This window comes from Mustelus asterias, chromosome 20 (assembly GCF_964213995.1).
Source record: "Mustelus asterias chromosome 20, sMusAst1.hap1.1, whole genome shotgun sequence".
Taxonomy (NCBI): Eukaryota; Metazoa; Chordata; class Chondrichthyes; order Carcharhiniformes; family Triakidae; genus Mustelus; species Mustelus asterias.
This window is the reverse complement of record NC_135820.1, coordinates 4,449,814-4,475,456: the sequence shown is the minus strand read 5'-3', so window position 1 is coordinate 4,475,456 and position 25,643 is coordinate 4,449,814. Positions and strand designations below refer to the sequence as shown.

The following is a 25,643-nucleotide window of genomic DNA, read 5'->3' as shown; positions in this document are numbered from 1 at the left end:
GACAGAAAGCAGAGGGTTGGGATAAATGGGCCCTTCTCCAGTTGGCGATCAGTAACTAGTGGGGTCCCGCAGGGTTCAGTTCTCGGACCATAACTATTTACAATCTATATCAATGATCTACAAGCAGGGACAGAGTGTAACGTAGCGAAATTTGCTGACGACACGAAAATAGGTGGGAAAGCAGGCTGTGATGAGGCGATGAAAAGTTTACAAATGGATATTGACAGGCGAGAGGAATGGGCCAGAATCTGGTACATGGAGTTTAATGTGGATAAATGCGAGGTTATCCATTTTGGCCGGAAAAATACAAGGGCAAATTATTATTTAAATGGGAAACGGACTCAAAAGATGCTTGTGTAGAGGGATCTGGGTGTCCTTGTGCATGAGTCTCAGAAAGTGGGTCTGTAGGTGCAGAATGTGATAAGGAAGGCAAATGGAATCTTGGCATTTATCGCAAAGGGTATAAAAGTAGAGAAGTGTTGCTACAATTGTATAAGGCATTGGTGAGACTACACTTGGAGTATTGTGTTCAGTTGTGGTCACCTTCTCTGAGGAAGGATGTGGTGGCCCTGGAGGTGGTTGAGACAAGGTTCATTACATTGATTCCTGGTTTGAAGGGGTTGTCGTATGAGGAGCAGTTGAGCAGCTTGGGCTGCTTGAGGTATAGAAAATACTCAATGGTATTGAGAAAGTAAATGTTAACCAAATGTTCCCCCTTCTAGAACAGTCTCAGACAAGCAGTCGTAGTTGTAGAGTAAGAGAGGGGAGGTTCAAGACGGAGATAAGGAGAAGCTACTTCTTACAGAGGGTTGTGAATCTATGGAACTCACTGCCCCAGAGTACAGTGGATGCAGAATGAATCAATGGATTCAAGAGATAGATAAATATTTGACCAAAAGCGGCATAAAGGGCTATGGGGAAAAGGCATGGAAGTGGAGTTAGGATGAGATGGAGATCAGCCGCGCTCATATAAAATGGCGGAGCGGGCTCGAAGGGCTGCATTGCCAACTCTCGCTTGTAATTCCTATGTTCCTATAAGAGATATAGGATTCTTAGGTGATTTGGCAGGGTAGATGCTGAGGGGTTGTTTCCCCTTGTGGGAGAGTCTAGGACGAGAGGACTTAATCGCAGAGTAAGGAGTCACCCATTGAAGACACAGATGAGGAGAAATTTCTTCTCTCAAAGGGTAGTGAATCTGTGGAATTCTTTACTGCAGAGGGTTGTAGAGGCTGGGTCATACAGTATGCCACCCAAGCGCAAACATTCACTCCCTTCCACCACCGATGCACAGTGGCAGCAGTGTGTACTATCTACAAGATGCACTGCAGCAACTCAACATGAATCCTTGGACAGCACCTTCCAAACCCATGAACACTTCCATCCAGAGGGCCAAGGGCAGCAGATACCTGGGAACACCACCACCTGGAGGTTCCCCTCCGAGTCACTCACCATCCTGACTTGGAAATATATCGGCCATTCCTTCACTGTCGCTGGGTCAAAATCCTGGAACTCCTGGCCTAACACTGTGGGTGTACCTACACCTCAGAGGCTGCAACAGGGTCCACCTTCTCAAGGGTTAACTAGGGGTGGGCAATAAAATGCTGGGTCCAGCCAGCGTTGTCCACATCCTATGAGTGATCCACCTCATCAATTTACCCTATTGCCTCTGATGCGACCAGTTGAGACAGAAACCAAACAGAGGTGAGAGGGGGAAAGTTGAAGGGAGATGTGCGGGGGGAGATTTTCACACAGAGAGTGGTGGGTGCCTGGAACGCGCTGCCAGAGGAGGTGGTGGAAACAGGCACATTAGCAACATTTAAGAGGTATCTGGATGGGTACATGGATAGGGAGGGAATAGAGGGATAGGGACTGAGTAAGGGCAGAAGGGTTTAGTTTAGTTTAGCGAGGGCATCATGATCGGCATGGGCTTGGAGGGCCAAAGGGCCTCTTCCTGTGATGTACTTTTCTTTGTTAATTGTTCTAGGTACACAAGATAAGAGCACCTGCCTGACACACACACCCCTCCCTCTCTTGCTCTCTCTCTATCCCTCTTTGTCTGTCTCTCTCCTCCGCTCTCTCTCTCCCCTCTGTGTCTCTCTCTCCTTCTCCATACCTCTTTCTATCCCTCTCTCTTCCTCTCTCTATCCCCCTCTCTCTTTCTTCCCTTTTAGTGTCTCTCTCCCTCTCAATCTTTCTCTCCCTCTTCCTATATCTCCCTCTCTCTCTATCCCTCTTCCCCTCTCTCTCCCTCTATCTCTCTCTCCCTCTCTATCCCTCTTTCCGCCCCTCTCTTTGTGTCTCTCTCACTCTCGCTCCCTCTCTCTAACCCTCTCTCTCTCTATCCCTTTATCCCTCTCTCTCTGCATCCCTCTCTCTTTTTCTGCCTTTCTCCTCCTCTCTATCCCTCACTCCCTCTCTATCCCTCTCTCCATCTCTGTCCCCCCCCCCCTCTCTCTCTCTCTATTCCTCTTTCTCCCTCACTGTCTATCCTTTAATCCCTCTCTCTCTCTTCCTCTATCCCTCTCTCTCTATCTCTCCCTCACTCTATCTGTAATAAGTCTTCAGAGGCCGAAGTCCCTTCACCAAAATCCCTTTATTTACAATTCCAACACCAGTACACAGAGTGCTATCAGTCAGCGGTCGACCTTCGGGAGTGCCAGAGGAACTGACAGTCTCTGTTAAATACAAGGAAAAGACTCCCTGATTGGTCCATCAATTGACTCCTTAATCAGGGAACTCATACTCCAATAGGCCAACCTCAATGGCCTGATTGAAGTCACTACACTGTCACAAAGTCATAGAGGTTTACAGCATGGAAACAGGCCCTTCGGCCCAACTTGTCCATGCCACCCTTTTTTTAAAAACCCTAAACTAATCCCAATTGCCCGCATTTGGCCCATATCCCTCCATACCCATCGTACCCATGTAACTATCAAAATGCTTTTTAAAAGACAACATTGTACCCGCCTCTATTACTACATCTGGCAGCTTGTTCCAGACACTCACCACCCTCTGTGTGAAAACATTGCCCCTCTGGACACTTTTGTATCTCTCCCCTCTCACCTTAAACCTATGCCCTCTCGTTTTAGACTCCCCTACTTTTGGGAAAAGATATTGACTATCTAACTGATCTGTGGCCCTCATTATTTCATAGACCTCTATAAGATCACCCCTCAGCCTCCTACGCTCCAGAGAAAAAAGTCCCAGTCTATCCAGCCTCTCCTTATAACCCAAACCATCAAGATCTGGTGGCATCCCAGTAAATCTTTTCTGCACTCTTTCTAGTTTAATAATATCCTTTCTATCATAGGGTGACCAGAGCTGCACACAGTATTCCAAGTGTGGCCTTACCAATGTCTTGTACAACTTCAAAAAGACATCCCAATTCCTGTATTCAATGTTCTGACCGATGAAACCAAGGATGCCAAATGCCTTCTTCACCACTCTTTCCATCTGTGACTCCACTTTCAAGGAGTTATGAACATGTATCCCTAGATCTCTTTGTTCTGTAACTCTCCCCGATGCCCTACCATTAACTGAGTAAGTCCTGCCCTGGTTCAATCTACCAAACTGCATCACCTCGCATTTGTCTAAATTAAACTCCATCTGCCATTTGTCAGCCCACTGGCCCAATTGATCAAGATCCCGTTGCAATCGGGGATTACTTTCTTCACCGTCCACTATGCCACCAATCTTGGTGCCATCTGCAAACTTACCAAATATGCCTCCTATATTCTCATCCAAATCATTAATATAAATGAGAAATAACAGTAGGCCCACCATTCATAGAAACCCTACAGTGCAGAAGGAGGCCATTCGGCCCATCGAGTCTGCACCGACCACAATCCCACCCAGGCCCTACCCTCACATATTTACCCGCTAATCCCTCTAACCTATTGATCCCTGAGGCACACCAGTGGTCACAGGCCTCCAGTTTGAAAAACAACCTCTCTCTCCGCCCCCCCCCCCCCCACCAACTCTCTCTCTGTCTATTCCTCTCCCTTCCTCTCTCTGTCTATCCCTCTATCTCTCCTTCTCTCTCTATCACCAGGATATTCACAGGACATTGTGAATCTTACCAGGTTGCCTGTGTTGGCTGAGTGTGGGCCTTCTGTAAATGACAATCGCTGTGGCTGTGAGACAGGCCACCCCGATAACAGCCAGGATAACGCCCACAATGAGAGGAGTGTGGGAAGAAGATTCTGAAAGAAAAGGCGAAGGATTATTGTCGTGAAACTATCATCACTGTGGTGACCTGAATCATTTCCTGCCCCATACCCTTATTGAACTTTAACCTCAGTGTAACACAGCAGACAATTTGCGAATTGTAGAATATACACAAGGGTAGAAGATACACAGTGAACAGTAGGTCCCGAGGGAGGATTGAGCAACAGAGGGACCTGGGTATACAAGCCCATAGATCCCTGGAGGGGGCAGCATAGGGAGATAGAGCGGTGAAGGAGGCAATGGCTGAGTAGTATTATCGTGAGACAGAAACTGCCGTCAGATTTTTGAATGGACCAACCTCTCACTAAGTTGATCTTTCTCTACACCCTTGCTATGACTGTAACACTACATTCTGCACTCTCTCCTTTCCTTCTCTATGAACGGTATGCTTTGTCAGCATAACGGGCAAGAAACAATACTTTTCACTACATGTTAATACATGTGACAATAATAAATCAAATCAAATCAAATCAACTAATGTTCTGGGGACCCGGGTTCGAATCCCGCAGATGGTGGAATTTGAATTCAATAAAAAACATCTGGAATTAAGAATGGACTGATGACCATCAAACCATTGTCGGAAAAACCCATCTGGTTCACTAATGTCCTTTCGGGAAGGAAATCTGCCATCCTTACCCAGTCTGGCCTACATGTGACTCCAGAGCCACAGCAATGTGGCTGACTCTCAAATGCTCTCCAAGGTCAACTAAGGATGGGCAATAAATGTTGGCCAGCCAGCGACGCCCATGTCCCATGAAGGAATAAAAAAATACAGAAGGCTTGCCTTCATTAGCTGGGGCATAGCATATAGGAGCAGGGAGGTCTTGGTGCAACTTTATAAATAGCTGGTTAGGCCACAGATTGTGTGCAGTTCTGGTGACCACATTATTGGAAGGGTGCAAAGGAGATTCACCAGAATGTTGCCTGGGCTGGAGCGTTTCAGCTATAAAGAGAGGCTGGATAGCCTGAGGCTGTTTTCCCTGGAGCAGAGAAGACTGAGGGTGAGGGATCTGTTTTTAGGTTTATTTATTCGTGTCACACTGACATTAACACTGCGATGAAGCTACTGTAAAAATCCCCGAGTCACCACACTCCGGCGCCTGTTCGGGTACACTGAGGGAGAATTTAGCACGGCAAATGCACCTAACCAGCATGTCTTTTAGACTGTGGGGGGAAACCGGAGTACCCGGAGGAAACCCATGCAGACACGGGGAGAAAGTGCAAACTCTGCACAGTCAGTGATCCAAGCCGGGAATCGAACCCGGGGTCCCTGGCGCTGTGAGGCAGCAGTGCTAACCACTGTGCCACCTTGCGATCTGATAGAGGTACATAAAATTATGAGAGGCCTAACTAGGGTAGATTGTAGGAATCTTTTTCCCATGGCACAGGGGTCTAAACAAACAGGGGTCTAAAACCAGAGGGCAGAGGTTTAAGGTGAGGAGTAAGTGGTTTAGAGGGTATCTGAGGAGGAATGTTTTCACCCAGAGGGTGGTGGGAAAACGGAACGCGCTGCCTGGGAGAGTGGTAGAGGCAGGTACTCCCACAACATTTAAAAAGCATCTGGATGAGGACTTAAATCACCAATGCATAGTAGGCAGTGGACCATGTGCTGCTAAATAGGACGATAGAATGGAATTTGAGGGTCATCAGAGACATGGTGGGCCGAAGGGCCTGTTTCTGTGCTGTATGACTCTATGACAATGAACCTAATGTCTATTTAGCAGCGCTGAGATATCTGTGAAAGATCCTACTCACACACTGCGGTTGGCTGCCAGAAGGTCTCAACTCCTACGCAGTTACCAGTTAGGGCGGCACGGTAGCACAGTGGTTAGCACTGCTGCTTCACAGCTCCAGGGAACGGAGTTCGATTCCCGGCTTGGGTCACCGTCTGTGTGGAGTTTGCACATTCTCCTCGTGTCTGCGTGGGTTTCCTCCGAATGCTCCGGTTTCCTCCCACAGTCCAAAGATGTGCGGGTTAGGTTGATTGACCATGCTAAAATTGCCCCTTAGTGTCCTGAGATGTGTAGGTTAGAGGGATTAGTGGGTAAAATATGTAGGGATGGGGGTAGGGCCTGGGTGGGATTGTGGTCAGTGCAGAATCGATGGGCCGAATGGCCTCTTTCTGTACTGTAGAGTTTCTATGATTTCTATGACCAGTGTTGTGGTTCTTTTGTACCCTGTAGCAGTAAGGTAAGGGCTAGGTGAGAAGGCATCCTTCCCCCCACCCCTAGTTTTCAAGTGCTTTGCGATGCAGGTGGCGTGAAAGGTGCTATTTAATGCGGTTGAATTTAAAATATTTCTTGGGATGGCAACGGCACGGTGGTCAGCACTACTGCCTCACAGCGCCAGGGACCCGGGTTCAATCCTAGCCTCGGGTCACTGTCGATGTGGAGTTTGCACATTCTCCCCGTGACTGCGTGGGTTTCCTCCGGGTGCTCCAGTTTCCTCCCACACTCCAAAGATGTGCAGATGAGGTGGATTGGCCATGCTAAATTGCCCCTTAGTGTCCAGGTTAGGGGAATGGTGGGGTACATTGTTGGGGTTATGGGGATAGGACCTCAGAGAGTTGGTGCAGGCGCAGTGGGCTGAATGGCCTCCTTCCGCACTGTTGGGATTCTTTGATTTACTGGTCTGAAGGGACATACGTATCCGCCGGCACCTCTTCAGCTACAACTCAAACGTCCCTCGAGGGTCCCTCAGTCTCTTCTGGACTCACCTCCGCAGAGACCGCCCCCCTGTGAAATCTATGGGAGATTGCAGAATGAAGATCTCACCTTCACACGCAAGGCGTATGTTTCGTTCGGTGATCCGGTCCCGGGTCCACACCACGCAGTGGTAGATGCCGGCCCTCTGCCCCCCGGGCTGCACAATAAGCGAGCAGTCCCCGTTCTCCAGGCAGCTCTCTCTGGATAGCCCCATGTCGGCCTGGCCTGGGGACTTTCTGATGCTCCCGCTCAGGACCTGCAGGAGGAGGACCCCTTCCCGCTCCCCGAGAGGGTGCGACCGCCACCACTGGACCAGCGTCGCCCTCGCGTAGCCTGCGTCGGAGCAATTCAGCAACACCGGTTGGGCTTCCTCACAATTCACCTCCGGGCAGTCATCCGTCCCGGGCTTAACGCCAACTGTAACTGAGATAAGGAGCAAGCTCGTGAACCCATTCCATGAAACCAAAAAAACAGAATCTTTTTCCCCAGAGTTCAAATGTCTAATACGAGGTGGCATGCACAGTGGCACAGTGGTTAGCGCCTCTACCTCACAGCGTCAGGGACCCGGGTTCAATTCCCGTCTTGGGTCACTGTCCGTGCGGAGTCTGCACGTTCTCCCTGTGTCTGCGTGGGTTTCCTCCGGGTGCTCCGGTTTCCTCCCACACTCCAAAGACATGCTGGTTAGGTGTGCACTGGCCATGCTAACTTCTCCCTCAGTGTACCCGAACAGGAGCTAGAGTGTGGCGACTAGGGGATTTTCACAGTAACTTCATTGCAGTGTTAATGTAAGCCTACTTGTGACTAATAAATAAACTTTAAGTTGTAAGGGGGAGAGTTCAAAGGAGATGTGGGCATCAAGTTTTTTACACCGGGAGGTGTCTGGGACGTGCTGCCAGGGATGGTGGCGCAGGCAGATATGACAGGGGCGTTTAGGGGGCTTTTAGAGAGAATAGAATCCCTACAGTACAGAAGGAGGCCATTCGGTCCATCGCGTCTGCACTGACCACAATCCCACCCAAACCCTATTCCCAGAACCCCACATAATTACCTGGCTAACCCCCCTGAAACTAAGGGGCAATTTAGCATGGCCAGTCCACCTAATCTGCACATCTTTGGGCTGTGGGAGGAAACCGGAGCACCCGGAGGAAACCCACGCAGACACGAGGAGAACGTGCAGACTCCACACAGACAGTGACCCAAGGCTGGAATTGAACCTGGGGCCCTGGCGCTGTGAGGCAGCAATGCTAACCACAGCGTGCCACCCATTCTGCACATGAATATGGAGGGATATGGACCAAGGGCAGGAAGATGCGATTAGTTAGGCCTCATGTCCGGCACAACATCATGGGCCGAAGGGCCTGTTCCAGTGCTGTGCTGTTCTATGTTCTCTGTTCTAAAACAAAAGTGGCGCACAGTCAGAACAGGGGGGAGGGGAACACGAGATTTCACTTGGCTTTTTCTTCAGAGCCATCCAAAGACTAGGAGGATTAATCACAAATGGAAGAGAATTCATAGATAGAGTCATGGAGGTTTACAGCATGGAAACAGGCCTTTCAGCCCAACTTGTCCATGCCGCCCCTTCTTTTAACCCCTAAGCTAATCCCATTTGCCCAATGAAGGAAGAGCCATTGTCGATACGTTGTAGATCGGTGAAGTAGGCACAATTCTGATTGCCTGACCTTCTGCAAACTTCACCAAGCAGACTCTGATTGGTAGGGTTGTTGCCATGGATGATACAGCTTAAAGCTTTCACTAAAATTCAAAGTAGGCCGGCCGCCTCTAATTGGACAAGGCATTGCCATGCGTTCACTTGCCAACCAATCAGCACTCCCCCAGGGGTGGCGATGGCCTTGTGGTATTATCGCTAGACTGGGGGGGAGGGGGCAGCATGGTGGCACAGTGGTCAGCACTGCTGCCTCACAGTGCCAGGGACCCGGGTTCGATTCCCGGCTTGCGTCACTGACTGTGTGGAGTTTGCACATTCTCCCCGTGTCTGCATGGGTTTCCTCCGGGCGCTCCAGTTTCCCCCCACAGTCCAAAAATGTGCGGGTTCGGTGGATTGGCCATGCTAAATTGCCCCTCGTGCCAGAGGATTGGCGGGGTAGATATGTGGGCTTGCGGGAGTGGGGCCTGTTGTCAGTGCAGACTCAATGGGCTGAATGGCCTCCTTCTGCACTGTGGGGATTCTATGATTTTATGATTAATCCAGAAACTCGGCTGATGCTCTGGGGACCCGGGTTCGAATCCCACCATGGCAGTTGGTGCAATTTGAATTCAATTGAAAAAACATATATGGGAATTAAGAATCTACTGATGACCATTGTCGATGGTCGGTAAAACCTGGCAGGTTCACAAATACCCTTTTGGGAAGGAACTCTGCTGTCCTTACCCGGTCTGGCCTACATGTGACTCCAGAGTCATAGCAATGTGGTTGACTCTCAATTGCCCTTGGGCATCTAGGGATGGGCAATAAATGCTGGCCACCCAGCAACGCCTATGTCCCATGAATGAATTAAAAGAAACTCTCTTACCGTTCGGTGTAAATTGTTGTTGCCTCTCAAATCGGCCTATGTGTGTGCAAGTGGAAAAACTTTGACAGCAAGTCACTTTTCCCATCAATGTATTAAGACAAAAATAATCTCAACATAAACTGCATTGTGTGTGTGTGTGTGAACGTATGTGTGTGAGTGGGTGTGTGTGTGTGAGGGTGTGTGTGTGTGTGTGTGTGAGTGTGTGTGTGTGTGTGTGTGAGTGGGTGGGCATGGGCATACACTCCGAGAGTAAATATGGAGATGGTCTTACTTCCTTTCCTTACTTGAGAAAGGATATACTGGCACTGGAAGGGGTGCAGAGGAGATTCACTAGGTTGATTCCGGAGTTGAGAGGGTTGACTTGTGAGGAGAGACTGAGTAGACTGGGACTATACTCATTGGAATTTAAAAGAATGAGGGGAGATCTTATAGAAACATATAAGATTATAAAGGGAATAGATAAGATAGAAGCAGGGAAGTGATTTCCACTGGCGGGTGAAACTAGAACTAGGGGGCATGGCCTCAAAATAAGGGGAAGCAGATTTCGGACTGAGTTGAAGAGGGATTTCTTCATTCAAATGGTTGTGAATCTGTGGAATTCCCTGCCCAGTGAAGCAGTTGAGGCTACCTCATTGAATGTTTTTAAGGCAAAGATAGATAAATTTTTGAACAGTAAAGGAATTAAGGGTTATGGTGAGTGGGCGGGTAAGTGGAGCTGAGTCCACAAAAAGATCAGCCATGATCTTATTGAATGGCGGAGCAGGCTCGAGGGGCCAGGTGGACTACTCCTGCTGTTAGTTATGATGTTCTTATGTCTGGAAACCATTGTTGTGAAGTTAAGATGTTAATAAAATAATAAAAATTGTGATACAGTTGTAATAATGCTAAGCGTTGTAAAATTTTCTGTTTTAAAAGGTGTTTTCTGTACTTAAAAAAAAACTGGAAAATGCGGGTGTGCAGTACACAGAGAGCATAGAGTGAAATATTGTATGGCTAGGCTGGGCAGTAAACGCTGCCATAGCGACAGGTTGTTTTTGAATTTTAACCAATCAATATAAAGTGGGCATTTAAATCACAGCAGCCTATTGGATTTGAATTTTGATGTTTTGAGTGTTGGCATTTATAGCTAAAGGAATAGAATATAAAGGTAAGGGAGTATTGTTGCAAGTATACAAGGCATTGGTGAGGCTGCAGCTGGAGTATTGTGCACAGTTTTGGTCCCTTATTTGAGGAAAGATGTTGTGGCCCTGGAGGCCGTTCAGAGGAGGTTCACTAGATTGATTCCAGAAATGAGGGGTTTGTCGTATGAAGAGAGATTGAACAGTTTCGGCCCATACTCTCTGGAATTTAGAACAATGAGGGGAGATCAAATTGAGGTATACAAGATGATAAAAGTAGGGATAAAGTAGACGTGGAGCGGATGCTTCCTCTTATAGGGCACTCTAGGACGAGAGGTCATAGACTCAGGATAAGGGGCAGCAAATTTAAAACAGAGTTGAGGTGAAACCACTTCTCCCAAAGGGTTGTGAATCTGTGGAATTCGCTACCCCAAAGTGCGGTGGGACAGTGAGTAAATTTAAGGAGGAGTTAGACAGATTTGTAATTTGTAATGGGTTGAAGGGTTACGGGGAGAAGGCAGGAAAATGGGGACGAGGAACAAATCAGCCGTGATCGAATGGCAGAGCGGACTCGATGGGCCGAATGGCCTAATTCTGCTCCTATATCTTATGAACTTATGAACTTATCATAACCAATCCTATTGTGCGAATTTTAGTATGTCATCGAGAGTAGAAAGACTACTGCTCCCAGCTCCAAAGGGCCAGAAGACCACCTGCCAGCGACTGCCACAGTTCACAGCAGCTGGAGAGAGAGCGAGAGAGACACAGCCAGCAACAGTCCTTCCAGTGTAACAGCCACATTGATGTCTTAAAATAAACACTAATCTCAGAAGTAAAGGTACAAACGGAACACAGGAGAAGTCAGCAAAGCAGAAAGAAGATTCCAGGGAGACGACAAACCTGACGGCATTTTGAGTGTGACTATAAAAATTCTATTTGTTTTTTGTCTGTTAATAAGTGGGAATTGTATTTAAACAAACATTCCGTTAGAATAGTGCTTTATTCGGGTTGCTAATAGTTTAGTTAACCTGTTCACTGTTAGTTAGAAGAATAAAGAACAAAACAAAGAACAAAGAACAATACAGCACAGGAACAGGCCCTTCGGCCCTCCAAGCCCGCGCCGCTCCCCGGTCCAGGATTGAATCCTGAATCCAGGATCCCCGCCCATTTTTCCAGCCTATCTACATCCTAATATCCTATCCACCGAGCTGTCCCTCACAGCTACGATGCTTTGTTCATCACAACCTATTAACTCACCCCCACCCCCCCATTCCAGACCATGTGATCTCCAGGGAGAGGCGAAAACCCAGAGTGAAAACCCCAGGGCCAATATGGGGAAAAAAAAATCTGGGAAATTCCTCTCCGACCCCCTGAGGCGATCGAAACGAGTCCAGGAGATCACACTGGCCCTGGTCAGAAAATGCTTCCCAACCCTAGTCATTTCCACTTCTGCTTTACGAACACCATCTGAATTCCCTGCCCCCAAGACAGGTTCCCAACTATCCGCAGTCTCGCTCTGTACTGGCACCAGCAAGATGATAAAGTGCGACTTGTTTCTTTTTAAAGAGAGAGTCTCAGGTAGTTATTTTGATTCAACCACTAAAAATTGACATATCGTCCTATTTCTCACCTACTCTTTGAATAGATTATGAAAAGGAGGTACATCTCTTTGAGTGGTTGAGTTAGTTCTCTGGAAGGAGGTCACCCTCCCCTTCATAACACCATTTGTATCAGTGGAGCAGAATTACTTATTTGTAAGTGTTCAAAGGAATAGTAAGCAAGTATGCTGCTGTTGGACCAGAAGATGGAACATTGAGGATGCATCGCGGAATAATTGCTTTTCCAGTACTCACCCACAACAACAGCGCTGCTTAATAGCAAGTAAGAGAGGACAGGCGACATGGCAGACCAGCACGATGGGACAGAATGGACTCCTCCCGTGCTGTAATATTTCTGCACCTTCCTGTGACCCCCGGTCCACAGAATATCCTTCGTCAGGAAGTGGAGATCGTTTCGTAGTTCTGATGAAAGAAACAATTTCAACACACATTGAATACAGAAATTGGGACACTATGCTACAACTGTACGAGACATTGGTCATAGAATCCCCACGTGCAGAAGGAGGCCATTCGGCTCATCGAACCCACACCGACAACAATCATACCCAGCCCGATCCCCGTAACCCCATGTATTTACCCTGCCAGTTCCCCCAATCTATACATCTTGGGACACTAAGGGACAATTTAGCATGGCCAATCAATCTAAACTGCACATCTTTGGAACGTGGGAGGAAACCGGAGCACCCGGAGGAAACCCATGCAGACATGGGGAGAACGTGCAAACTCCACACAGACAGTCACCCGAGGCCAGAATTGAACCCGGGCCGCTGGGACTGCGAGGCAACTGTGCTAACCACTGTGCCACCCAAAAGTGGTAAGGCCACATTTGGAGTATTGCGGACAATTCTGGTTGTCCTGCTATAGGGAGGATGTTATTAAACTGGCAACAAGATTTACAAGGATGTTTCTGGGACTGGAAGGTTTGAATTACAAGGAGAGGCTGGATGGGCTGGGACCTTTTTTCCCTGGAGTGTAGGAGGATGAGTTGTAGAATTAAAGACCTTATAGAGTTTTATAAAATCATGAGGGGCATAGATAAGGTGATTAGCCAAGGTCTCTTCCCCAGGGTAGGGGAGTCCAAAACTAGAGGGCGTAGGTTTAAGGTGAGAGGTGATGGATTTAAAAGGGACCTCTGGGGCAACTTTTTCACGCAAAGGGTGATGTGTATGGAATGAGCTGCCAGAGGCGGTGGTAGAGGCGGGTACAATAGCAACATTTAAAAGACATTTGGACAGTTACATGGATGTGGAAGGTTTGGAGGGATATGAGCCAAATGCAGATAAATGGGACTGGTTTAGTTTAGGTAATCTGGTCGGTCTGGACATGTTGGGCTGGAGGGCCTGTCTCTGTGCTGTATATCTCTGTGACTCCATGAGGGTGATATAACCACTGTGTTGCACCCGTTTTTGGGTGCGAAGCGGTGGTAAAGTCGGGCGTAAAGTGCCAAGCGCGATTGGCACTGGTTTTCACGACCAGCGCCATTTAACGAGCGCCGGATTTCCAGCGCGGTCAACCTCCCACCGGAAATGGGCAAGGAGCCGAGGGCAAGGAGCGGGTGCTCCATGGGCAGTGCCAGACTGGCAGTGCCACCCTGACACCTGGGCAATGCCCACCGGGCAGTGCTAGGGAGTAGGGCTAATGGGGAAGGGGCCAGTGGGGCGGCTCCAATGGGGGTGGGACCAGCAGGGGCAGGGGCAGTGGGGGAGGGGTGAATGTGGGGGAGGGGCTAATGTGGGGGAGAGGCTAATGGGAAGGAGGGGGATGGGGAGGGGGAGGGGGCCCACTGCCACTTTGCAGAAATTGGTGGGGGGGGGGGGGGGTGGAGGGAGGGGGCCCCATTGCCCCTGTGCAGCGATCAGTGGGGGTGAGGATGCAGGGTCCATGATTCGTGGGGGGGGGAGGGCGGTGGTCTGCGTTCGGTGGGTGGAGGGCAGCGGGTCCACGATCGGTCTGGGCGGTGGAGTGGGAGTCGGCAGGGCTTATATTTCGGGCCGTGATTGTCGGGGAGAGGGGAGCTGCCTCAGACTGCCTGCAGTAGCAGGGGACTGACAGCTCTCTCTTTGTCTGTCAGACCCCTGCTACTGCCAATGCATGTGTGCAGCATCAGAGGCCTGAACATGCGCACTACGTCCCTCTGCAGGCTTCCTGGTGCGTTAAGCCCCACCCACAGGCTTCGACAGCAAGCAACAGACTTGCTGATAGTTTTGCAAGTGGAATGTGTATGGGGAGGGGTGGGGCGGGGGGGAATGTGTATGGGGAGGGGCGGGGGGGTGGGGGGTGGGGTGGGGGGGGGGCGGTGCGGGGGGGTGGCTAAAAACACGCCCAAAAGACGGATCTGAAACTCTCCCATTTTCAAGTCTGCCCAGCACTTCGAAACAAGATGGTATAATCGCCCCCCTTTCACTCTGTGACGCTAAATTCTGACATTCCCTAATCATATTGTAGTGGCCGCCTCATGGCCTGATCGAATGGTGGAGTAGGCCATTTGGCCCCTTGAGCCTACTCCATCATTTGGTACGATCATGGCTGATCCTCTATCTCAATGCCATATTCCCGCCCTCTCCCCAAATCCCTTCGATGCCATTAAAATCTGAAAACTGATCAATCGCTTTCTTGAATATATTCAGTGATTGGGCCTCCACAGTTTTCTATGGGAGAGAATTCCACTGCTCCACCATCCTTTGAGCAAAGAAATTTCTCCTCTTCTCGATCCCAAATGACGCGGGATTCTCTACGGGCTGTTCCCAGAGATGGACAAACTTCAGCTGCTGCTGGAGGGCCATCAACTCAGTGAAAGACGCTCTTTGGTCTGCCCGAAACTTGTTGGTCTTCCAGTGGAAGGAGTTGTCCCCGACCAAGTGTTGCGGGCCGGCACATTCCAAAGCCCAGGTCTACGTGCTGAGGGACACACTAAAGTTTGGGGCAACCGCAGCAGAGACACAAGGGGGGGAAGGTCACTGTCTTTTGTTTCATCCATTCGTGGGACATTGGCATCACTGGCTGGTCAGCATTTGGGGCGGCAAGGTGGCACAGTGGTTAGCACTGCCGCCTCACAGCGCTAGGGACACGGGTTTGATTCCCGGCTTGGGTCACTGTCTGTATGGAGTTTGCACATTCCCCCTGTGCGTGGGTTTCCTCTGGGTGCTCCAGTTTCCTGCCACAGTCCGAAAGACATGCTGGTTAGGTGCATTGGCCATACTCCTCAGTGTATCCGGACAGGAGCAGGTGTGTGGCGACTTGGGGATTTTCACGGTGGCTTCATTGCAAGCTTGGTTGTGACACGAATAAATAAATAAGCTTGTTGCCCATTCCTATTGCCCCTTGTTCAGAGGGCAGTTGAGAGTCAACCATATTGCTGTGGCTCTGGAGTCAGATGTAAACCAGACCGAGTAAGGATGGCAGATTTATTTCCCTGAAGTGACATTAGAGAACCAGATGGGTTTTTCCAACAATGGTTTCATGATCATCAGTAGACCCTTAATGCCACCATCTGCCGTGGTGGGATTCGAACCTGAGTCTCCAGAGCACTAGCTGAGTTTCCAGATTAACAGTCGAGTGATAATACCACTGGGCCATCGCCTTCCCCTAAGGTCTCAAACCTTTCAGCCATAGTGAACTGAGGGGAGGGGAGTTGGGTAGAAGCCCTGGAGCTGTATGTCTGACATGGAAAGAATGTTGTAAATATAAACTGTAATTGGAGGTGTTGTGAAACCATTGAGAGTGCCAGAAATTACATTTGGAGTAACATTGTGAACTGATGCATAATAAAACGCCACAAGTTTTATAAATAAAGCACCTTTATAAATAAAGGGAAGGGGATGTAAGGCAGAAATTCAGGGAGTTAGGGTGGAAGCTTAGGGCTAGAACAAACAGAGTTGTTATCTCTGGTTTGTTAACCGTGCCACGTGATAGTGAGGAGAGGAACAGGGAGAGAGAGCAGTTGAACACGTGGTTACAGGGATGGTGCAGGAGGGAGGGATTCAGATACCTGGACAATTGGGGCTCTTTCTGGGGTAGGTGGGGCCTCTACAAACAGGATGGTCTGCACTTGAACCAGAGGGGTACCAATATCTTGGGGGGGAAATTTGCTAATGCTCTTCAGGAGGGTTTAAACTAATTCAGCAGGGGGGTGGGTACCTGAATTGTAGCTCTGGTGTACAGGAGGTTGAGAGTAGTGAGGTCATTGATGAGGTTTCAGAGTTGCAGGAGTGTACTGGTAGGCAGGAAGGCAGTTTGAAGTGTATATACTTCAACGCCAGGAGCATCCGGAATAAGGTGGGTGAACTTGCAGCATGGGTTGGTACCTGGGATTTCGATGTTGTGGCCATCTCGGAGACATGGATAGAGCAGTGACAGGAATGGTTGTTGCAGGTTCCGGGGTTTAGATGTTTCAGTAAGTGCAGGGAAGGTGGTAAAAGAGGGGGAGGTGTGGCATTGTTAGTCAAGGACAGTATTACGGTGGCAGAAAGGGCATTTGATGAGGACTCGTCTACTGAGGTAGTTTGGGCTGAGGTTAGAAACAGGAAAGGAGAAGTCACCCTGTTGGCAGTTTTTTATAGACCTCTGAAAAGTTCCAGAGATGTAGAGGAAAAGATTGTAAAGATGATTCTGGATAGGAGCGAAAGTAACAGGGTAGTTGTACTGGGGGACTTTAACTTTACAAATATTGACTGGAAAAGCGATAGTTCGAGTACTTTAGAGAGGTCGGTTTTTGTCCAATGTGTGCAGGAAGGCTTCCTGACGCTGTATGTAGATAGACCAACAAGACGCGAGGCCACATTGGATTTGGTACTGGGTAATGAACCAGGCCAGGTGTTAGATTTGGAGGTAAGTGAGCACTTTGGTGACAGTGACCACAATTCGATTACGTTTGCCTTAGCAATGGAAAAGGATAGGTATATGCCAAAGGGCAAGAGTTATAGCTGGGGGGAAAGGAAATTATGATGCGATTAGGCGAGATTTAGCTGGCATAGGTTGGGGAAAAAAACTGCAGGGGATGGGCACAATTGAAATGTGGAACTTGTTCAAGGAACAGCTACTACGCGTCCTTGATAAATATGTACCTGTCAGGCAGGGAGGAAGCAGACTTGTGAGGGAACCGTGGTTTACTAAGGAGGTTGAATCTCTTGTGAAGAGGAAGAAGGAGACTTATGTTAAGATGAGACGTGAAGACTCACTTATGGCACTTGAGAGTTACAAGTTAGCCAGGAAGGACCTAAAGAAAGAGTTAAGAAGAGCCAGGAGGGGACATGAGAAGTCTTTGGCAGGTAGGATCAAGGAAAACCCTAAAGCTTTCTATAGGTATGTCAGGAGTAAAAGAATGACTCGGGTAGGATTAAGGCCAGTCAAGGACAGTAGTGGGAAGTTGTGTGTGGAGTCTGAAGAGATAGGAGAGGCACTAAATGAATATTTTTCGGTGGTATTCACACTGGAGAGGGACAGTGTTGTCAAGGGGAGTACTGAGATGCAGGTTGTTGGACTGGATGGGATTGATGGTCATAAGGAGGAGGTGTTAGCAATTCTGGAAAGGGTAAAAATAGATAAGTCCCCTGGGCCGGATGGGATTTATTCTAGGATTCTCTGGGAGGCTAGAGAGGAGATTGCAGAGCCTTTGGCTTTGATCTTTGTGTCGTCATTGTCTACAGGAACAGTGCCAGAAGACTGGAGGATAGCAAATGTTGTCCCCTTGCTCAAGAAGGGGAGTAGGGACAACCCTGGTAATTATAGACCGGTGAGCCTTACTTCTGTTGTGGGCAAAGTATTGGAAAGGATTATAAGAGATAGAATTGATAATCACCGAGAAAGGAATAATTTGATTAGGGATAGTCAGCACGGTTTTGTGAAGGGTAGGTCGTGCCTCACACACCTTATTGAGTTCTTTGAGAAGGTGACCAAAGAGGTGGATGAGGGTAAAGCGGTTGATGTGGTGTGTATGGATTTCAGTAAAGCGTTTGTTAAGGTTCCCCATGGTAAGCTTTTGCAGAAAATAAGGACACATGGGATTGAGGGTGATTTAGTGGTTTGGATCAGGAATTGGCTAGCTGTAAAAAAACAGAGGGTGGTGGTTGATGGGAAATATTCATCCTGGAGTTCAGTTACTAGTGGTGTACCGCAAGGATCTGTTTTGGGGCCACTGCCGTTTGTCATTTTTATTAATGACCTGGATGAGGGCGTGGAAGGATGGATTAGTAAATTTGCGGATGACACTAAAGTCGGTGGAGTTGTGGACAGTGCGGAGGGAAGTGGCTGGTTACAGAGGGACATAGATAAGCTGCAGAGCTTGGCTGAGAGGTGGCAAATGGAGTTAATGCGGAAAAGTGTGAGGTGATTCACTTTGGAAGGAGTAATAGGAATACAGAGTACTGGGCTAATGGTAAGATACTTGGTCGTGTGGATGAACAGAGGGATCTGGGTGTCCATGTGCATAGATCCCTGAAAGTTGGCACCCAGTTTGATAGGGTTGTTAAGAAGGCGTATGGTGTGTTAGCTTTTATTGGTAGAGGGATTGAGTTTCGGAGCCAGGAGGTCATGCTGCAACTGTACAAAACTCTGGTGCGGCCGCATTTGGAGTATTGCGTACAGTTCTGGTCGCTGTATTATAGGAAAGATGTGGAAGTGTTGGAAAGGGTGCAGAGGAGATTTACCAGGATGTTGCCTGGTATGGTGGGAAAATCGTATGAGGAAAGGCTGAGGGGCTTGAGGTTGTTTTCGTTAGAGAGAAGAAGGTTAAGAAGTGACTTAATAGAGGCATACAAGATGATCAGAGGATTAGATAGGGTGGATAGTGAGAGCCTTTTTCCTCGGATGGTGATGGCTAGCACGAGGGGACATAGCTTTAAATTGAGGGGTGAGAGATATAGGACAGATGTTAGAGGTAGGTTCTTTACTCAGAGAGTAGTAAGGGCGTGGAATGCCCTGCCTGCAGCAGTGGTGGACTCATCAACATTAAGAGCATTCAAATGGTTATTGGATAAACATATGGATGATATTGGAATAGTGTAGGTTAGAGGGGCTTTAGATTGGTTCCACTGGTCGGCGCAACATCAAGGGCCGAATGGCCTGTACTGCGCTGTTCTGTTCTATGTTCTTTCAGGCAGTGAGTTTCAGATTCCCACCACCCTCTGGGTGAAATTTTTTTTCCTCAAATCCCCTCTAAACCTCCTTCCCCTGACCTGAAATCTATGCCCCTGGTTATTGACCCTTCTAAGGGGAATGGCTCCTTCCGATCTACTCTCTCTAAGTCCCTCTTAATTTTGTACACCTCCATCAGGTCGCCTCTCAGCCTTCTCTGTTCTGAGGAAAACAACCCCAGCCTAACCAGCCTTTCTTCAGGGCTGAAACACTCCAGCCCACACAACATCCTGGTGAATCGCCTCTGCACCCTCTCCAGTGCAATCACTTCCTTCCTATAGTGTGGCAACCAGTTGAGGCGGGCGGGGGTGGCTGTGGAGGCGGAGGCAGTTCGGAATACTCAACCACATTGCTGTGGGTCTGGGCTCACATAGAATCACAGTCTACCTACACTACAGAAGGAGGTCAGTCGGTCCATCGAATCTACACCGACCCCCTGGCAGAATACCTTCCGCAGGCCCTACCCCACCCATTTCCCTCACAACCCCATGTATTTACCCTACTGATCCTCCTAACCTGCACATCTTTGGACACTAAGGGGCAATTTAACATGGCCAATCCGCCTAACCGACACATCTTTGGACTGTGGGAGGAAACGAGAGCACCCGGAGGAAACCCACGCAGACATGGGGAGAATGTGCAGACTCCACACAGAGAACGTATTTAGCAATTGCCAAATTCTCCCTCGGTGTAACCGAACAAGTGCCGGACTGTGACGACTGGGGGAATTTTCACAGTGACTTCACTGCAGTGTTAATGTAAGCCTGCTCGTGACACTAATAAATAAACTAATCTGGAGTGGACAACGACATTCAGCGTCTCTCGCTTGAGAGGGAAGGAACCGGGAGGAGGTTTGACTCTTGTGCGACCAAACGGGTTAAAGCAGTCAGCAGATCTTCGCTCTGAGGCAGTTCAGGGAAGGGTGTCGATTGGTGACAGTGAGGCAGGTTCAACGTTTGGCCAATGTGACCACAGCTTCCTGAATTTCAACCCTCTCTCCTTGCTGAGCTGTGGATGGCAGCAAGCAGCTTGAGTGCTATTTCCCTTTTGAAAGTCAGGGAGTTTGTCTATTCCACATCAGGCATGTTTGTGATTCATTGCAGGCCCACACTTGGGGAGCAGTGTGGGGGGAGGTGGGGCGGGGGGGAATGAGATTTATGGATAAAGCGATGACCACAGTGCATCAATTACAAAAATACTCATCACCACATCGTAACAGTCGATTTGCAAGGGTAAATTGCGTGACAGTTCAAATTCGACATGACGTCAACCGCAACGCAGATCAGTTACATCCAACGCAGTGCACGAGGACCGGAACTTTCCAGTCATCCACGCCGGCTGGATCCTCTGACCTAGCAGATGGCGCTCCTGGACCGTGGGGTTCCTGGCAGCGAGGGGTACATCCAACGGGAAACCCCATTTGCAAGGGCGGTGCCAGAAGATCCCGCCACCGGCCAATGGTAGGCCACCTCCCGCCATTCCAAGACATATAATGGTTGGCATGGATAACTCTGGCCTGAGGTCTCTCAATACATTTGGCACAGCGGGTTACATTTACCATCTACATTTTCACTTCATGTCAAACATTACCTGGTACGCGCTGCCTGAAGGGTTTTACCCGGTTCCCCTCCCCTCAGGTCACTATAGCCACAAGGTTTTAGACAGCGACTTTTCCCCTTTGACTCCCTGCGGCTAGATTTACTGCCTCCCTCTTGCACGTAGTCCTGGGCTTTGGAATGTGCCAGTCTGCAACACTCAGTTAGGGACAACTCTTTGCACTGTGGGATCCTCTGTATGGTTTGCCCAGTTAAAAGGCTTCCTCTTGAGGCCTATGTAACTAATTATGCTATGCTTTAAAGCTAACTTCAGCTAATTTGGCCAGATTTTAAAACTCAGCTTGGAATTCTGGGTTTCGCTTAGAAATTGACCACATTTGAAAGTGCAATGTTAAGCAGAAATGGTTCTGTTCATTTTTTCATTGCGAATTGTTTATATTAGTTGAAGACTGCTTGTGCCTGGTAAGTTCATAACAAAGGTAACCAAACTCATATATTGTTAGTAACAGCTATCTGTTTGGCAGCCCAGTCCAGTCCAGTGCAATTGTTTGCTCTGTAAAATACTGCAATGTTTTTGAAGTCAACTCTGTAATCGGGCCCAACTGCCCGGGCTCTGTCTCTCGCTCTCTTCCACTCTCTGTAATTTTTTAAAAAATTTAAAGTTATGTTCAATAAATCATTTTTAAAATCATACCTTGGTCTATTCAAAGGAATGAATGGATCCGACAAAGATCAACAAGTTTCAGGCAGACCAAAGAGCATCTTTCACTGAGTTGATGACCCTCCAGCAGCACCTGATGTTTGTCTGGGTGTCCATCTCTGGGAACAGCTCGTGGAGTGCACATTCCCGCGTCACGGAACTGCTCGGGATGAACCTCGACAAAAGAAAACTATTGCTCTTTCCAGCAGTGCAGAGGCATCATAGAGAGAGGTGCGTGATGGTCTCTTCCCTAACACCACTGCTGTGAGTAAGTCCATGTCATTCAAATGACATTATTTCATAATCTCTGGCTGGAATTCCTTTCCCCCGTCTCTGCACAATTATTCTCCCTACGTTTAGCACCACATTTCGCATCCCTAGTTCACCATGGATCCTCCCACAATCCAAAAGATGTGCTGGTTAGGTGCATTGACAATGCTAAATTCTCCCTCAGTGTAGCCAAACAGGGGGCTGAGTGTGGCGACTGGGAGATTTTCACAGTACCTTCATTGCAGCGTTAATGTAAGCCTGCTTATGACACTAATAAACTTTAAACATGGATACATCCCATGGAGTTTCGCTCATTCATGGATCGGACCTATCGGGGGGGGAGCTTTCTACTTCTCGGCGACATGTTTGGCAGTGGTGTTAAGCAGCACGCCCCTCGCTGGCATCAGGGTCTGACGCTTCTGCCGTTGTTATTGGGTTTTGCTGTTGAATGCACTCCTCGCCACTGGGGAAGCCACGGGGGCTGGTGCACTGTAGGCGGGACCGTAAGATCCTCCCCCGACGGCAAGATTTCGATAATCCTCTTCAATGTTTGGCGCTCCAAATTGACCAAATTTCCTTAGTTTTCCTGCCCTCATAACTGCCGATTACGGCTAATCAACATCACCCGCACATCTTTGGACTGTGGAAGGAAACCGAAGCACCCGGAGGAAACCCACGCAGACACGGGGAGAATGTACAGAGTTTGCACAGACAGTGACCCGAGGTTGGAATTAAATCCGGGTCCCTGGCACTGAGAGGCAGCAGTGCGAACCATCGTGCCACCGTGCCGCCCCGTTCCCCTACCACCACTACATTCTTATGACCACCCTTACTTGAATGGCTTCATGTATCACGGTGCAATCCCCACTCTCATCCAAACAGGCAGAAAATACCTCGGACCTGTTGGAAAGTTGAAATGGTGTAAGCTCCTGTACTCCAGCCCACTGAGTCTCTTTAAGTGCCTCACTTGTAATCGCACTGTCCTTGTCCCTGATCACCGACCAAGTCAGAAGACCCTGTCCCAGGAAGTGTGACTGGCTCCTGGTACAACGAATCCAAGTAACATTCTCCCTCCCTGAGGACTCACAGGCTGACATTATACAGCCCCACCCGCCAAGGGAAAATCCCACATACTACAGCTGCAACACATCACCATTCCTGTCATTCTTAATGTGTTCTAATCAACTATTGAACTATTCAATTCAGTTGTATGTCTTATTTCTGTTTTTGAATATTTTGTTAACCTTTCCACTATTTGCTAATCTATTTTGAACCTTAGGAATAAAATAAAAGTTATTCACCTATCAGATACTCACCAAATAACTCGTTCCTTCCCCTGTGGCAGGGGTAAGACCACTTCCTGAAAGCTCAGAAAGATAGAACACAAAAAAAACAAAAGAACAGCTCTTTCCCTTTCATCCCAAACTTCCTCAGTTACCCAATTCCCGGCACTCTATTCTGAGCCGCACTTCCCGTAGTGAGAGAAAACTTGAGTCAGAATGAGTGCAAGTTTAAAGTTTATTTATTAGTGTCACAAGTAGACTTATGTTAACACTGTGGAAATCCCCTTGTTGCCACACTCCAACGCCTGTTCGGGTACACTGAGGGAGAATTTAGCATGGCCAATGCACCTAACCAGCACGTCTTGCAGACTATGGGAGGAAACCGGAACACCCGAAGCAAACCCACAGAGACATGGGGAGAATTTTTAAAGGGTGAATCTGCCCCTGTGTCAAAGAGGTGATGCAGGAGGTGGAACAACTGAAAAATAGCAAAGAGATAAGTGGATTTTTGTGCTGGATGGAACATGGCGCAGTCAAAACGAAAGAGGAAATATCCATTGGCAAAGAAAACATCTTGGCAGGAGTTGCAGAAGCTAATTATTGAAAATGTGCTTTGGGAAATTATTCAGCGAAGTGTTATTGGATTATAAGTTCGTAGAATAGAATCCCTACAGTGCAGAAGGAGGCCATCCGGCCCATCGAGTCTGCACTGACCACAATCCCACCCAGGCCCTATTCCCGTAACCCCACGTAATTACTCTTCTCGTCTCCCTGACACTAAGGGGGGGGGGGCAATTTAGCATGGCCAATCAACCTAATCCGCACATCTTTGGAGTATGGGCGGAAACTGGAGCACCCGGAGGAAACTCACGCAGACACAGGGAGAACATGCAAATTCTGCACAGACAGTGACCCAAGCCGGGGAATCGAACCCAGGTCCCTGGCGCTGTGGGACAGCAGTGCTAACTACTGTGCCACCGTGCCACCCAAGTTCTAGTCCTCATGCAGTTCTGTATTCATGAACTAATTTGGTCATTTTTCTTTTAGTTTTTTATGCCTTGCCTGCTCTTAACTAATCATCTTGAAGGCCAAATTGCCCTCATTTTGCCTATGCTCAGGCACCTTGTTGATATTGAATGGCAGAGCAGGCTCGATGGACTGAGTGGCCTACTCCGTGCATCCAAAGCCAGATCCACTTGTGTGATTAATGGCGATTAAAGTGAAGCAGACTGAAGGCTATTGATAAATGTCAAGCTCATAATAGCGTAGGGTACCAAGCTGAATACAGAGGAGAACTAAACAAAGGAATGGGAAACAAGAGGGTGGCTCATTGGTTAGCGCTGCTGCCTCACAGCGCCAGGGACCTAGGTTCGATTCCCGGCTTGGGTTACTGTCTGTGCGGTGTCTGCACATTCTCCCCGTGTCTGCGTGGGTTTCCTCTGGTTGCGCCGGTTTCCTCCCACAGTCCTAAAGATGTGCTGGTTAAGTGCATTGACCCGAACAGGCGCCAGAGTGTGGCGACTGGGGGATTTTCACAGCAACTTCATTGCAGTGTTAATGTAAGCCGACTTGTGACACGAATAAATAAATTTTAAAGGGAACACCTAAAGTCTTCCATAACTATACAAATGCAAAATGGTAGCTGAAGGAGATCTTGTGATCTTGCAATCTCTCTCTCTGAGTCAAAAGCTCTGAGGTTAAGCCATTGCTTATTAGTGTCACAAGTAGGCTTACATTAACACCACAATGAAGTGGCTGTCAAAATCCTCTAGTCGCCACACTCTGGCGCCAGTTCGGACACACTTAGAGGGAATTTGGCACCTAACCAGAACATCTTTCAGACTGTGGGAGGACCAGAGGAAACCCACTCAGACACAGGGAGAAGGTGCAGGCTCTGCACAAGCAGTGACCCAAGCTGAGAAATGAACCGGGTCCGTGGCGCTGGGGAGCAGCAGTGCGAACCAGAAGGAGGCCATTCAGCCCATCGAGTCTGCACCGTCTCTCTGACAGAGCATCTTACCCCAGGCCCGAACACTGAATAAGTCACTCCGTTCAAGGGATGGGCAATAAGTGATATGGTGGGCACAGCCCATAAATAAAATGGTAAAAAACATTTCACACTGTCCCGGAAAAAGCAGGGAGATATGGAGCCAGGATTCGACTTGATAATGGCTAATGTCACTGCCCCCGCTCCCCCCCCCCCCTCCCCGACTCACCACCCCTCCGCTTACAGTGAATGAGATCTTTGAAATGGGCAGGCATTGCTGAGTTACCACCCACTCAGAGATGGAGATTGCAATCTGGGTTGGAGAAAACGAACTTACATCTTTGAACTCACGGCGCTTGCTGAGAGATTCCAGTGGGGATGCCTCGCTCACAGGAGTTGGGAGTTCTGGTGAATACACGGTAGAGTTTCAGTGAAGCGTGGTTGTACCAGCCTTGGCTGTGAGTAATGCTGTTCTATCTCAGCGGTGGATTAGCTCATAGTTTCACAGTCACGGCA

The 25,643-nt window shown here is 48.6% G+C and overlaps 1 protein-coding gene across 2 annotated transcripts in view; it reads right to left on the bottom strand.

The window, feature by feature from the left end:
* Positions 1-25,631, bottom strand: part of LOC144508212 (uncharacterized) — a 31,431-nt gene extending 5,800 nt beyond the window's left edge. Inside the window, exons 1-4 of one of the 2 annotated variants that reach the window (XM_078236028.1) lie at positions 25,465-25,631; positions 12,435-12,602; positions 7,002-7,355; positions 4,080-4,202 (exon numbers count right to left, since the gene is read on the bottom strand). In XM_078236028.1, coding sequence (XP_078092154.1) covers positions 4,080-4,202; positions 7,002-7,355; positions 12,435-12,483 — 526 coding nt within the window. In that variant the 5' untranslated portion in view covers positions 12,484-12,602; positions 25,465-25,631. Of the gene's footprint in view, positions 1-4,079; positions 4,203-7,001; positions 7,356-12,434; positions 12,603-25,464 lie in introns of those variants that run through there. The other variant, XM_078236027.1, reaches the window with a different exon arrangement.
* Positions 25,632-25,643: the final 12 nt, after the last annotated feature.